Below are 12,371 nucleotides of genomic sequence, written 5' to 3' on the forward strand. Positions count from 1 at the left end.
GCAGAAAAAATTTATTTCAGGGGCAGTGGGTATGCATTTTATAATGCAGATATTAATCTATAACAAAAATACTGAAGCAAACAAATCAAAAACCACAGCAGCTGGGGGGTGGGGAGCCATAATGTAGCCACAAGCAAAACGCAGGACTAAGGGCTCTGCTTCTGTAAACACATTTAAAGAGAGCGGCATCCCTCAGGAAGTGTGAGGAAAGACTATTTCAAAGCCATAGAAAGGAGGATCAAATGTCATCTTATCAAGGTTAAAATTCTAAGGAGTAGAGCATTATGAGCTCCTTTCCTTCCTTTGATTAAAAAAAGCAACAACAGAACAAAACTAACAAAATGCCCATAACCACTCTTTCGTCCCAGAACTAGACAGAAGACTGCAAAGCTGGGCCTGGCTCTCCCCGCCCCTGGGGGCACTGGGTGCCAGGAAGGAGCAAGAAGATGCTGCCTCAGGCTGGCTGAGGGCGGCCCTGGCTCCCATGGGCCCTTCAGACAGCAGGAGAGGCGGACCCACCCGGTGTGAGGGCCCTGGCCTCCCAGCCCATGACGGGAAACAAAGTCAAGGACAGAGGTGTCAGTAGTGGAAGAGGCCGCGACAATGAGTGCATCTTAGATCTTACATCTTCCCCAACAATCAAAACACACTTGAAGATCCTCCAAAGTTAATATTCTCTGGATACAACCCTGAAATAATGAGAATTTCTACAAAAACAAGTCTGAGTTCCTCATCATCTAGAAACCGTCCCTTTACCACTCCCCACTCAGTGCATCATAACCAGCAGCAGCAGCAAGTGAGCTCCACAGCCCCTGGGGTCCTTCCCGTGAGGCCGAATGCTGACCGGCTGGGGACGCTCCTTTCCGGGGAGCTTGTAGAACGAAGGGCCACTCCCCGGGCCCACACAGAATGCTACAGACACACCGAGGACCCACTGAGAGAGACTGGAGGGAGCAGAGACCGGGGACCCAGGGGTGTCACTCCCCCAGGGAGGCTGGAAAGGACCAGGCACTTCCTTCCTTCTGGACTGGGCCGGTTCAACAGCCAGGCCCTGGGGCGTGACATGGACACGCGGCAGCGGGGCCTGAAGGGAGCACGGCTCCCCTCGAAGTCCACTGGCCAGCCGAGGAGGAGGGATCTCTGACGGAGTGTGTGCATCTACCAGGCTCACCTCATTAAAAACGTAAAAACCACAAAGACAGTAAAGTTAGGAGTGAGCACTGGGACTACCCATCTTCTTTGTACATCTATAAACAATCATTAAAATTTTTTTTTAATTTTTTAGTTAATGGAGAGGGAAAAAAATCACTTTTTAAGATATACTTGACACCCAGATAGAAATTTTCATCTGTCTTTAACATCAGGTGGATTTCTAGACTCTCTAATTCCATCCATCCATCCATCCATCCATCCACCTCCCCATGCAAACATCGGTTATCTCGTCACGGGCCAGGAGCCCGGAGAAGGGCGGCAACGGTGGAAGAATCGGTATTGGGGCGTGTGTGCACATGTACACGTGTGTGCAACGGACACCGTGAGAGAAGCGCACGCTCATTCTCTCCCTAGGTTGTCCTGGAAACTTACTGCCTCCCCCTTCCAAGAAGCCCTTCCCCGCCCCCCGGGGCCGGCTGCTTTCCCTGTAGCCACAAACTCTGCGAGCATCCCCCAAGGGCTCGCTGCCCCAGCCCAAGGCTCAACACGTCTCCTCGCCGCTCTTTGGGGTGGGTGATGTTCTCCCCACTGCTTTCCAGGTGAGGAGGAGTGGGGGGAAAGAGCAGGGAGGTGCTCAGGCTCAAGGCTCTGCGTTCTGAGCCACGGGGCTGAGTCTCTAAGTGGCAGGAACTAAATGCAGTGTTGGAAGTGGCTCTCTGAAGGCCCCATGACAAGCCGTGCAGAGGCCTGGAGTACAGTCAGTGCCACAGACCTTCCGTCTCATCTCCAGGACGGGATGACTAGTTGCACACCACACTCCCGAATTCTTACCCCTGGGCTCCAGGGTCCACGTATCTAACATTCATCGGCCTCTGAAGCTCGTCAAGTACAGACTGGAACTCCGATCTTCCCCTCCACTCTAAACCTGCCCCTCGCCCAGTCTTCCCCAACGGGTAAGTAACAGCCGGAAACCTACCCATCTCCAAGCAGCAGCCACGGGAATCTGCAAAAACACCAACCTGACCGCCTCGTGCTCCTGCCCCCTCCACCGTCAGAGGCACAGTGCTCGGGTCTCAAGGCCGCCCTTCGCACCACCCTGCCCGGCGACACGGCCCTCCCTCCGCTCTCCTGACCCCCACGGCCCCTTCCTTCCTACTATGGGCCTTCACCTGCTCTCCCTTCTGAGAAATACTCCATCTCAGGCTGGACCTGGCTGGCCTCTTGCTCGTGGGAAGCCCCGCCTAGAGCACAGCACCTCTGCCAAGAGAGGTCCTCCGCCAGCCCTGTCCCTCTCCCTGCCTCCCCAGGCCTCTGCCTCCTCATGCGTCACATCAGCATTTGCCCTAAGCGCGTGTGAGGGGAGCTACTGCTGACACGGCTGCCCCTCTCTCGAGGGGTAGCGACAGAAGCAGCCCAAGTGGGCACAAGGTAGGTAGACCGAGGTCTGTCGCCGGGATGGAACAGGGCCACCGCTCTGGTCCATCCGCTCTCCCCAACAGGTACGAGCCTCCTCGCTGGCCTTGCTACCTTTGCCACTCTCTCTTCATTCCAATCCACGTTCCACAAGTGCCAACGAGCGTTCTAAAGGACACGCCTGACACACTCATTCCCTTGATTAAAAGCCCAGAACTACCCTTACAGCCTCCAGCATCAGATCCAAATTTCTCAGTATGTCAGGGCGTTCCCAATCTGGTTCCAACGCACCTGTTGGCTCTGACCCTGGTGTCTTTGAGGCCTTCACACTGACTTGGTCGCGCCTGGCCACCCAACGCCCCTCCACATGCCAAGTGGTTTTCTCCAGCTCTGAGAGCCTCTCTCCCATTTCCCCAACTCCTGTGCACCTTTCAAGACCCAGATCGAGTGTCACCTTCTGGAAATCTCAGATTGATGATACTGGATACACGCTGAAGATACGGCAAACGCATATCCCCGGGCACTTTGTCCCCAGCACTCTGATAACACGGCCCGGAAGCCCATCCATCCACGGCACTGAGCTGGGAGCTCCCGGGAACACAAGGGCCCAGCCACCTGGCAGCGACTCACGGTGGGCCTCACAGGCTGGGACCGGGAGCCCATCTCTGTCGTCAACTTACTATCTGCCTGGACAATTCACTCACCTTCTCTGTGTCCTCATCTGTAAGAAGCCACAGCTGTCTGCCCAGCCACACTGGGCAGATCCAGAGCAGGCCAAAGCCTCTAACTCTCGTGCCGCGGCGAAGCCCGCGTGAGTGATACCAGCTCCGAGCGCCACTCCCGGCACTCTCGGATCCAGACCCCTGTGATGCCTGCTCCGACACCCTGACCAAAACCTGATGAAAATGCCATCCGCACAGCCAAAGACTCTCCTCACTGTGAAAGGCAAACAACTTCAGCCTCAAGCGGTGAGTGCCGAACGGGCGTTTATCCTACACAGTTTTATTTTCAAATAAAGCGTAAGAGGAGCATGAGACAACTCGCACTGAAATCAGTGACGAGCTGCTTCCTGGCCCGCGATGCCCGCTGCTGTCCAGAGCAAGGCGCGGATCTGGCTGACGTGTCCGAGTGCTCTCAGGGCCCTGAGACTCTTGCCTCCCCTGTGATGTCACACAAGCCCCTCTTGTTCTCCAAGTGGCATCCTGTGCCATCCTCAGCCGGAGCAGCCTCCCGATCCCGATGTCGTTTACAGACAGCCCTTCCCCCTCGATAACCTGCCCCGTACCGAATACAAACAAAACCCCATAATGACTCCAAATTCAGCTTCCGGTGACAGTGCAGAGACGACTGGTTGCTCCCCCATAGCTCCCACCAGGAGGAAAAAAAGTCATTCGGCGACTGGGAAATCACTTCCCCACACGTTATTAGTAAAAGACTTAGGTAAATAAAACAAGTTTTCTGCTTTTTAAAAGAAACTGGGATCAATACTTTTCTTCCAGAGTTTTGTCAATCCACATGGCAAGTTCTGTTTCTGGTCAAACCAGATGCAACCAGAAGAGGAGACGGCATGGCTCAAGAGATCTCACCAAATCCACCAGCAATGCCAGGCAGAAGCAGCATGGACGGGGACCGGCGGGGGAGATGGCGCAGGCCGCGACGCTGTTGAAGAATCCGAATTTTAACTGCAATCTGTCCACTTGAATATTCTCACCCAAACAAAACTGTCTCTGATGAACCAGAACCTATAATGCTCTTCTGTTCCAAGTCCATGACATCAAAACCAGGCAAGAGCACAAAAACACTTGCCCTTCCTGAGAGAGGGATCCCACATGACCTGACCCTTGTCACATCAGGGCCGTGGTCACCAGATGACATCGGGACCCAGGGCTTCTAAGTCAGCAACCCCACCACATCGTTTCCGTTTGCTGGGAAAGTCGCACTGAACAGAGGAGGGAGGACGTTGCATATGCTGTGGCAACTCTGGGGGCCAACAAGCCCCCGTGACAGCTTTACCACATGATCTATGTGGCGACCTCTACAGCCACGCTGAACAGTTCTGATGCGTTCCTGAACACACATGGCTCACGCAGCTCAGGCGCCTTCCAGAACAAAACCGGAGGTGCCAGGAAACCAGCACATGCTAGGTCACTAGCAAAAACTGTATCATGGGATCCAATTTTAAGTGCCAGGATTTCAATATGTCAAAGGTGATTTTACAGCAAATATTTCCAAGAGAAAGAAAGCTACCCCTTAGCCAAACGCCTGTCAAATACAGACACAAAAGCCCGAACTACCACTTAGATGGCCTACGGAATTATTATCAAGTTCTTTGATCTGCATGAAATTTTCTGGTGATGTGAACAAGGTCTAGAATTCTGTGTCTTCTTATTTAAATTATAAAGATCAAGTGACAGTTTCACCCGTCTCCATTATAAAAGAGTTTTAAAGCACCCGCTACAGACACCTAAGCAAGCTCCATAAAAAATGCCCAGAACAGGTACCCCGAGGAAGAACAGGGATAAGTCAAGTTAGTTCACCACATTTAACCGGGTAATACTAGGTAGGACAGTTAGAGAATGAAAAATGGGCTTAGCTTGACGGGTAAAATAATGCCCACTGCCCTTGGCAAGAACGTATAAATTCTTAAAGGGATTCTTAACAGCTAAGACAGGGTGCTACTTACTTCCTCATTAAATAGTTTGCTAGTTTCTTTTTTGATTGGATCTATAAGCTGGACTTGGCCTGCGGAAAAGCCCACTAGGAGAGAGACACTTTCTGCTGTGGCTGTTAGGTGGTTGAAGTCATGACCAGTAGGCTGTGTTCCTTTGTAAATCCTTTTATCTATTGGTTTACTCAAGTCAGCAGCCTGGAGGAGAAAGAGAAAAATACATACGGTAAACAGCACATTGAGATGAGAAATCTAATAGTTACTCTATTTTATACTCCATTATGATGTTCAATCTTAAAAACAAAGGTATTTAAAAATTTTTTTTCCAGTTTTCAGCATCTTGTAAAAGCACTTTCACATACATCAGCCAATTTGATATCGTTAGACTATCTGTAATATGCTCATAACTGTTACCTCCACGACTTGTTCTTAAAATGTCTTTAACAAAACTCCTGGACTTCAGGAGGAAAAATCCTTGAGATACTAAATTCAGTATTTGCAAAATACATTCAATTCCAAGCAATTTCTAACAGAGTACCTCTAACCACATAAAAACTCGGCTTGCATATTGATCTACAGCATCTAAATGCTCATTGGTGAGTTACCTGTAGCCCAGGGGTTCTCAAAGTGTGGTCCCCACACCAGCAGTGGCGGCAGCAGCATCACCTGGAAACTCAGAAATGCAAATTCTCAAGCCCCACCCCAGATCAAAAGAATCCAAAACTACAGGGTGGGCCTAGCAAGCCTTCCAGGTGATTCCGATGCCCACTCAGATTTGAGAACCACTGCTGCGGCCAATTATAAGCAGGTGCCTTCTTACTGGGGCCCAGTCCCTCTTCTGCACCGGTGTTGAGGTACCTTTCACTTACTGAGCCCACACTCAGAGTGCATGGCGTGCATCACCGTTAAACCCTACAACGACCCTTCAAAGTAGAGAACAAGTTTAGGGAGGTGAAATAACTCAGCCAAGGTCACCATACCTACCTAAGTAAGCAGCTGGACGTAAAGCCCAGGTCTGTTTGACCATAAAGGGGATGAGAAGGACACACACGCACACACCCCAAAGTCAGAAGCAAATGACTTCCAACTTGGGCCAAAAAGTGATGTTTCAGTATGCCTCCCCACAAATCCCTAGAGCGAGACTTTCTTCTTCTTCATGAGGAATGTTCCATGCAATCTAATGTGCCGGGCTGACGCGGAAATTAAGGACGCCGCCCTCCAGCCCTAGCAGAAAGTCACAGATGCAGACAAGCGGGCTGCTGAGCGCGTGCCCCGACAAGACGACTGGAGCCGCGGCTACTGTTCTCTGCTGACCAACCCGAGGTAGGTTCTGAAGAGTTCTTTCTTTCAAAGAGGCCCGTGATATTGTGCTGAGGATTGTTTCACTTTCCAAATGACACACATAAGTACTGAGTAGAAAAGGGGACCTCAAAATTCTAGGCATCTTTAAGCAAACTCCAAACCCGAACATTTGGAAGTCTGGACCCGAGTGGGACTCGCACTCGGAGCCCGGGGCAGAGGAATGAGGATGCGTGCCACGCGGACACTCCCAGCCTCACCTCAGTTAAAACGGAGATGAGTATCTTTCTCATGGGATTGTCTGGAGGATGAAATAAGAGAGTATGTACATGAAAGAGGCTTGAAAAGTGTAATATAAAGTACGATACAAAACAGAGGGAAGTCCCGACTTTGCAGCAAGGCGAAAAGGGACCATCGGGGAAGGGAGTAAGTGCTGAGGCAGGCTGAAGGCTGTGGCCAGCAGAGGTGTGAGGGAGCTGCGGAGCCAAAGCAAGCCACCTCCGCCCCTCACCCCGCCCCCACCCCCGCCCCCAGGGACAGGCCCACTGACAGAAGCTGCTCCCGGGCTGGGCCCTAGAGGCAGGGGAAAAAAAGCCAGGCTGAGACCTCAGCAAATTATTTCAGAGCTAAGAAGGTTATCAGCAAATGTCAGAAGAGCTCAAAATAGACAGTAAAAGGCACTGGCAACTAGAGACAAAACACCAATCTAAAATACGAACAATTACATTATTACATGATCTCTGTATAGCACATAAAACTCCTTTGAGAATTTTTTTTAAAGTTTGCTTAAGGAACTTCCCCCTTAAGAAACATATCTAAAATTATGCATAAAACTATAAAAATCTATTCAAAGCCAAGCCAAAAATTACAGAGAAAACATGCTAATACAAATTAAATGAGCAAAGGACATCCAGCTGTTCTCAGAAACAAGGGAGAAAGTAAAAGCGCCTGCTTTACCGGTACTGCTTCTAAGGCAGAGCTAACTCACAGAGCCTTTACAGCAACTACACTAGCTCAGCTCTCCGGGAGGTTATTGTACCTCTTGGCCTCCTAATAGGAAAAGATGTCATCTGTAAATAGATCACATGTATTTTAATCCCAACTGAAAGATTACTTTTACTCTTAAATCATGTAAATACTCCCCAAACACCCTGTTTACTAATCTGCTTAACAACTTCCTTCCCAGACCAGGGCTCTCAAACTGTACCAGGCCACGCCAGCCTGCTGGTCGGCAGCAAGAGTCCGTACAGAGAGAGAAGAGTGGCACTCGGAAACTCTGAGGGCAATCAGACGGGAGAACTTTGTATTGACTCTAATAATAAAAATTTGAATTTGTATTCCACATGTCTTTTTCAGTTTCATTCCCCATTAATATATATATTTTTTCAATTTTAGAAAAGTATCAGCCCAGACAGACTGGACATTTTTTTTAAAGATTTTATTTATTTGTCAGAGAGCGCGGGAGCAAGTGCGCAAGAGCAGGAGCAGTGGCGGGAGAAGCAGGCTCCCCGCTGAGCAAAGAATGTTCCATCCCTGATGCGCTAGATCCCAGGACCCAGGCACCATGACCTGAGCCGAAGGCAGACGCCTAACTGAGCCATCCAGGCGCCCCCAGACTGGAAATTTTAACCGGTCATTCAACACTGGTGAGAAGCAGGGTCCCGGGAGGCACCAGAGTAAACCAAGGCCCAGCAAACACTCCGAGTATCTCTTATCTAAGGTCACTTCCCATCCCCAGCCCCCAGGGGCACCAATCCCGCTACAGCAGCACTAGTGCAGCCAAGCCACACAGCCCCTACCAAGAGCAAACAGGAATTACTGTGAAGCCCAAGGTGACCACTAGAGGTGTGCCCATAACTGAGAAACCCGTGGACTCTGCCACTGGTGCCCAAGCTCTCTGGAGCCCAAGGCCAGGGCGAGAAAGCCCGGTTACCAGCGCCTGCCTTCATTTCCAACAGGGCCATCATCTCTGCCCCATCTTGTCCTCTGTCTTCTGCAGCCAATCACCAAGTTCAGTCTCTTTTCCCATTGATGTATTGCTGCCCTATTTCTTCTTCCTCCTCTTCCTCTCTCCTTTGGGGTGGAGGGGCGCCAACATGGACACTGAGCTCACACACCTTTTAGTAGCAGTAATGACCACCTGAGCCAGCCATGCCTCTTCTGCGTGGGCTCCCCAGCGAGGAGGAGAAAGAACCCAGCCTCTGGAGCCAGGCAGGCCTCGGTCCAAACCCAGCCTTCCCTCTGGGTAGCCAGGTGACCCAGGCAAGACGCTCCTTTCCTCTCAGAGAACAACGCGCCCAGCGCTCCTGCCAGGCAGTGGTGAGGCCCACTGAGAACGGACCCACGAAGCACAGGGTGTGCAGACGCACTCGAAGGGCAGCAACCTTTGTGAATCTGCCCCTGTCACATCCGATCTCTCTGGTCAAATGCTTCAGGAGCCTCCTGACTTGTGTCACACCGGGGCCTGACATCTGCCTATGGAACTCCTGCTGGGCCCAAGCAGCTTCACATTCCCAACTCTTACCTCACAGCCCCCCCGCGGGGGCCACTGAACCCACCTGCCAGCCATCCGCCAAGGAGAAGCCAGAACCAGGAAAGGATTCCGGCCTCCAGGGCCTGGCAACAGCACGCTGCAACTCCTGCCACCCCGGCGTCTGCTTGCCCTCCACGCCACAGTCCAGAGTGGGCCGCAGGCACACAGCCCCCCTCTCGGGCTCCCTCTCTTGTCTGCGCTGGGGCAATTTGACCCAGTGGCTCAGGCCCCACCTCCAACAAGCCTTTTTCCAACCACCGTTCCTTGGGGTGGCTCCTTTATCTCAATTCTCGAGTCCTTAATTCGTTCCACAAAATTTAGTATTTAATCACTTATATGATTACAGTACTGTTTTATGTCTGTTATCATCAATTATAAGAAAATTACAATGACAATAAAAAATTACAATAAAAACTCCCTTAAGGAGCAGAACTTCTTTATTAAATAGTTACCGCTGTATTACCCCACCAAATCAGCTTTTATGTTTCAGCTTTCTGGTGAATTCTGCATAGATGGGTTACAGACACTTGGGATTTTTTTAATGCATCTGCACCCTAATTATTGCCAGTTACCTGAATTCTTAAGCAGGAATTTACAGCAGAACATATTTTTTTAAAATCTTACCAATGTTAAGAATTAGATCACATTTGGTTATCCGGCCCCAGTAGAGTGCCCCGTCCGTCACAAGTGTTGTCTGTTGAACAGATGAAACTACAAGTATTCCAATTTTTTCGGGTAAGATTAAATTGTATATTATGCTCATTCGCTTCTGCATAAGGAGTTACTGATTACAAATAATCTGTCAGTGTCTCGTTCTCAGAAGAAAAAGTTTAAATTATGGTTTAAAAATTCCTACCATACTTGGGGTGCCTGGGTGGCTCAGTGGGTTAAGCCTCTGCCTTCGGCTCAGGTCATGATCTCAGGGTCCTGGGATAGAGCCTTGCATCAGGCTCTCTGCTCGGCAGAGAACCTGCTTCCTCCTCTCTCTCCGCCTGCCTCTCTGCCTACTTGCGATCTGTCTGTCAAATAAATAAATAAAAATCTTTAAAAAAAAATTCCTACCACAGACACAAGCTGGTTATCAAAATCCTTGATCGACAAGTACAAACAATTTCACGTTTCCCTTTCTTGCGCTCAAAGGTCTGTAAAAGAAGCCCCTTATTCCAGCTGACATCTTCACCCCAGCCCCCCGCCTGGCCTGCTGGGGAAGGCCCAGCGAGAGGAGAGCCCCCACGGGCTCAGCGGGCCTCCTCACACTGCCGGGGCCTCGGAACTGGCACAGCCTTTAGCGGAACTCAGAGGCGACCTGTGGGCCCGTGCCGAGCGCCCTTCATGGAACCTGCTACCCGATACTCCCGAGCGCCCAGAAGCACGTGGTGTGACATGGAAAGTATCTCAGAAAGACCTCTTTTGAAAAAAAGCATGTGAGATGATGATGTATGGGGGGAGCAGGGTCAGTAATAAAGGTGGGCTTTATTTTCCCTACATTTTATATTCTCCCTCCCCATACAAAAATCACTTCAAAAACCAGTTCCGCAGAACTTGCCAGAAAACAGTCCTTCCACCCATTTCTATGCACGTTCAACTCATCCCAAACACGATGCCACATTCATCTTCATGAAGCCTTAGGTCACTGTCCCACTTAAAACCTCCAGGGCTCGGCCCTAATACTGGCTGAACTCCTCAGCTCGCACCCACAAGGCTCCCCAACGTGGACCTCCTCATCCCCCCCCCCCCACGTTTCCTCCAAAGGCGCTTGTTCACACACAGCCTGTGCGCCTTACACCCTTACACCCTCTTCCCTTTCCTTACACGCCTTCTTCCACTTGGAATACCTTCCCCGGGCGCCGTCTCCACGCAAACTCTGCTCACAGCAGCACAAAAGTCATGCCTTCCTGCTCTCACCTGACGGTCACTGAGCGCCACACCTACTAGTTGTAGCGTTCACTGTATCCCACATGTCGTGACAGTCCAGCTCCTTTTAAAAACAACCGAGAAATCAAGAGGCCGCTGAGTCACTGCCTGCATGAATCCATCAAAGGCAGCTGGAGCGGTGCCAGCGACATCAAGGGTCCCGGCTGCAGGACCCGAGGGCCCCTAGAGAACGGGCAGCACGCCTTCCGTTAGCATTCCTCTTGCCCACATCTCAGACATCCAAAACAGGAGCCAAAAATGCGCAAGCGATTACTTCCAGAGCGCCAAGGACCACGTACTGGGCCAGAAGGGGAACATCTGGAGTCCGACCTGAAGACCTGGGATGCGAGACAAGCACAGCACAGAGACCGTTCCGGTCTCTCGGGGAGGAGACTTTCCACCTCGTCACGGTTTGGGTCTCCAGTGCGTGCAGGCTCGGAGTCCACAGTCCGGGTCGGGACCACAACCAGCTGGCGGTCCTGGGGAAGTGCCGAAGCCTTCAGAGCCCCAGGCATGAATGAGGATGGACGGGCCTCTCAGCGCCGAGGTACGTTCGCTTCGGGAACTAAGGCCGACGTACTATTCAACCACAGCGTTCTTCACCACGGTGGAAAACATCCCGGCTCGAGGGACAGAAATACCCAACAGCGACTTCCAAACATCTCGCGCCCGCACCACGCACGCAGGCGAGCAGCTCAGCGTTCAGGTCCGTCAGCTGTAAGGTCCGACACAGACGCCGACTCCACGGGCCAAGCCACCCGCGCTCAAGCAGCAGGGAAACAGGCAGACCGCGCAGCACACCCGCCCCAGCCGTCTCTCTCATGGCTCCTTCAGCTACACCCAAAGTATCTGCATAACTGGCATGAGCGGTATTTAAAGAGTCTAACACTGATTTAAAAATATATGTCGCGGTAGTAAGGAATCAGTCAAGTTTGGAAGCCCTTATCCCAGTAGGGGAAAAAATGTCAATCAACTGTACAGTTTCAGTGTTTCAAACAGGGCAGAAACCCTTCTGCCTTCTTCACCGTTCGATCTCCACCTAACAGAGGGCCTGGCCGTAGAAATGCCCTCACTGACACTGGCGCAGACGGGAAACAACTCTCGAAGCGGCGGGGAAGTCCCACAGCCAGCACACATGAAAGCAAACATGCGATCCTTCCACCAACCAAAATCCTGACTAACAACCAATGCCTCCCTGGGTGCCACCTGTAAAAGGAAACCACCCGCGGCCAGTACCGGAAGTCACCCGACAGCTCACCAAGCACCTTCGCGCCTCGGTTCTTCTGGCCTCACTGCGAACCCGAGGCCTGAGGATGTCCGCCGCTCGCATTTTGTAAATACGAAAACGGACTCAGCGGTCAAAAGGAAGCAAGTGGTGAAGCCAGCGGTCTC

At 51.3% G+C, this 12,371-nt stretch overlaps 1 protein-coding gene across 7 annotated transcripts in view; it reads right to left on the reverse strand.

Annotated features, from left to right (window-relative positions):
* Window positions 1–12,371, reverse strand: part of WDR20 (WD repeat domain 20) — a 65,666-nt gene that overhangs the window by 17,258 nt on the left and 36,037 nt on the right. For 3 of the 7 annotated variants that reach the window (XM_032839527.1, XM_032839531.1, XM_032839528.1), the window contains exon 2: window positions 5,249–5,431. The exons of 2 other annotated variants lie outside the window; for them this stretch is intronic. In XM_032839527.1, coding sequence (XP_032695418.1) covers window positions 5,249–5,431 — 183 coding nt within the window. Of the gene's footprint in view, window positions 1–5,248; window positions 5,432–5,838; window positions 5,872–12,371 lie in introns of those variants that run through there. 2 more of the 7 variants (XM_032839526.1, XM_032839529.1) reach the window with 2 other exon arrangements.

Source organism: Lontra canadensis, unplaced genomic scaffold (genome assembly GCF_010015895.1).
Source record: "Lontra canadensis isolate GAN:19392208 unplaced genomic scaffold, GSC_riverotter_1.0 scaffold108, whole genome shotgun sequence".
Taxonomy (NCBI): domain Eukaryota; kingdom Metazoa; phylum Chordata; class Mammalia; order Carnivora; family Mustelidae; genus Lontra; species Lontra canadensis.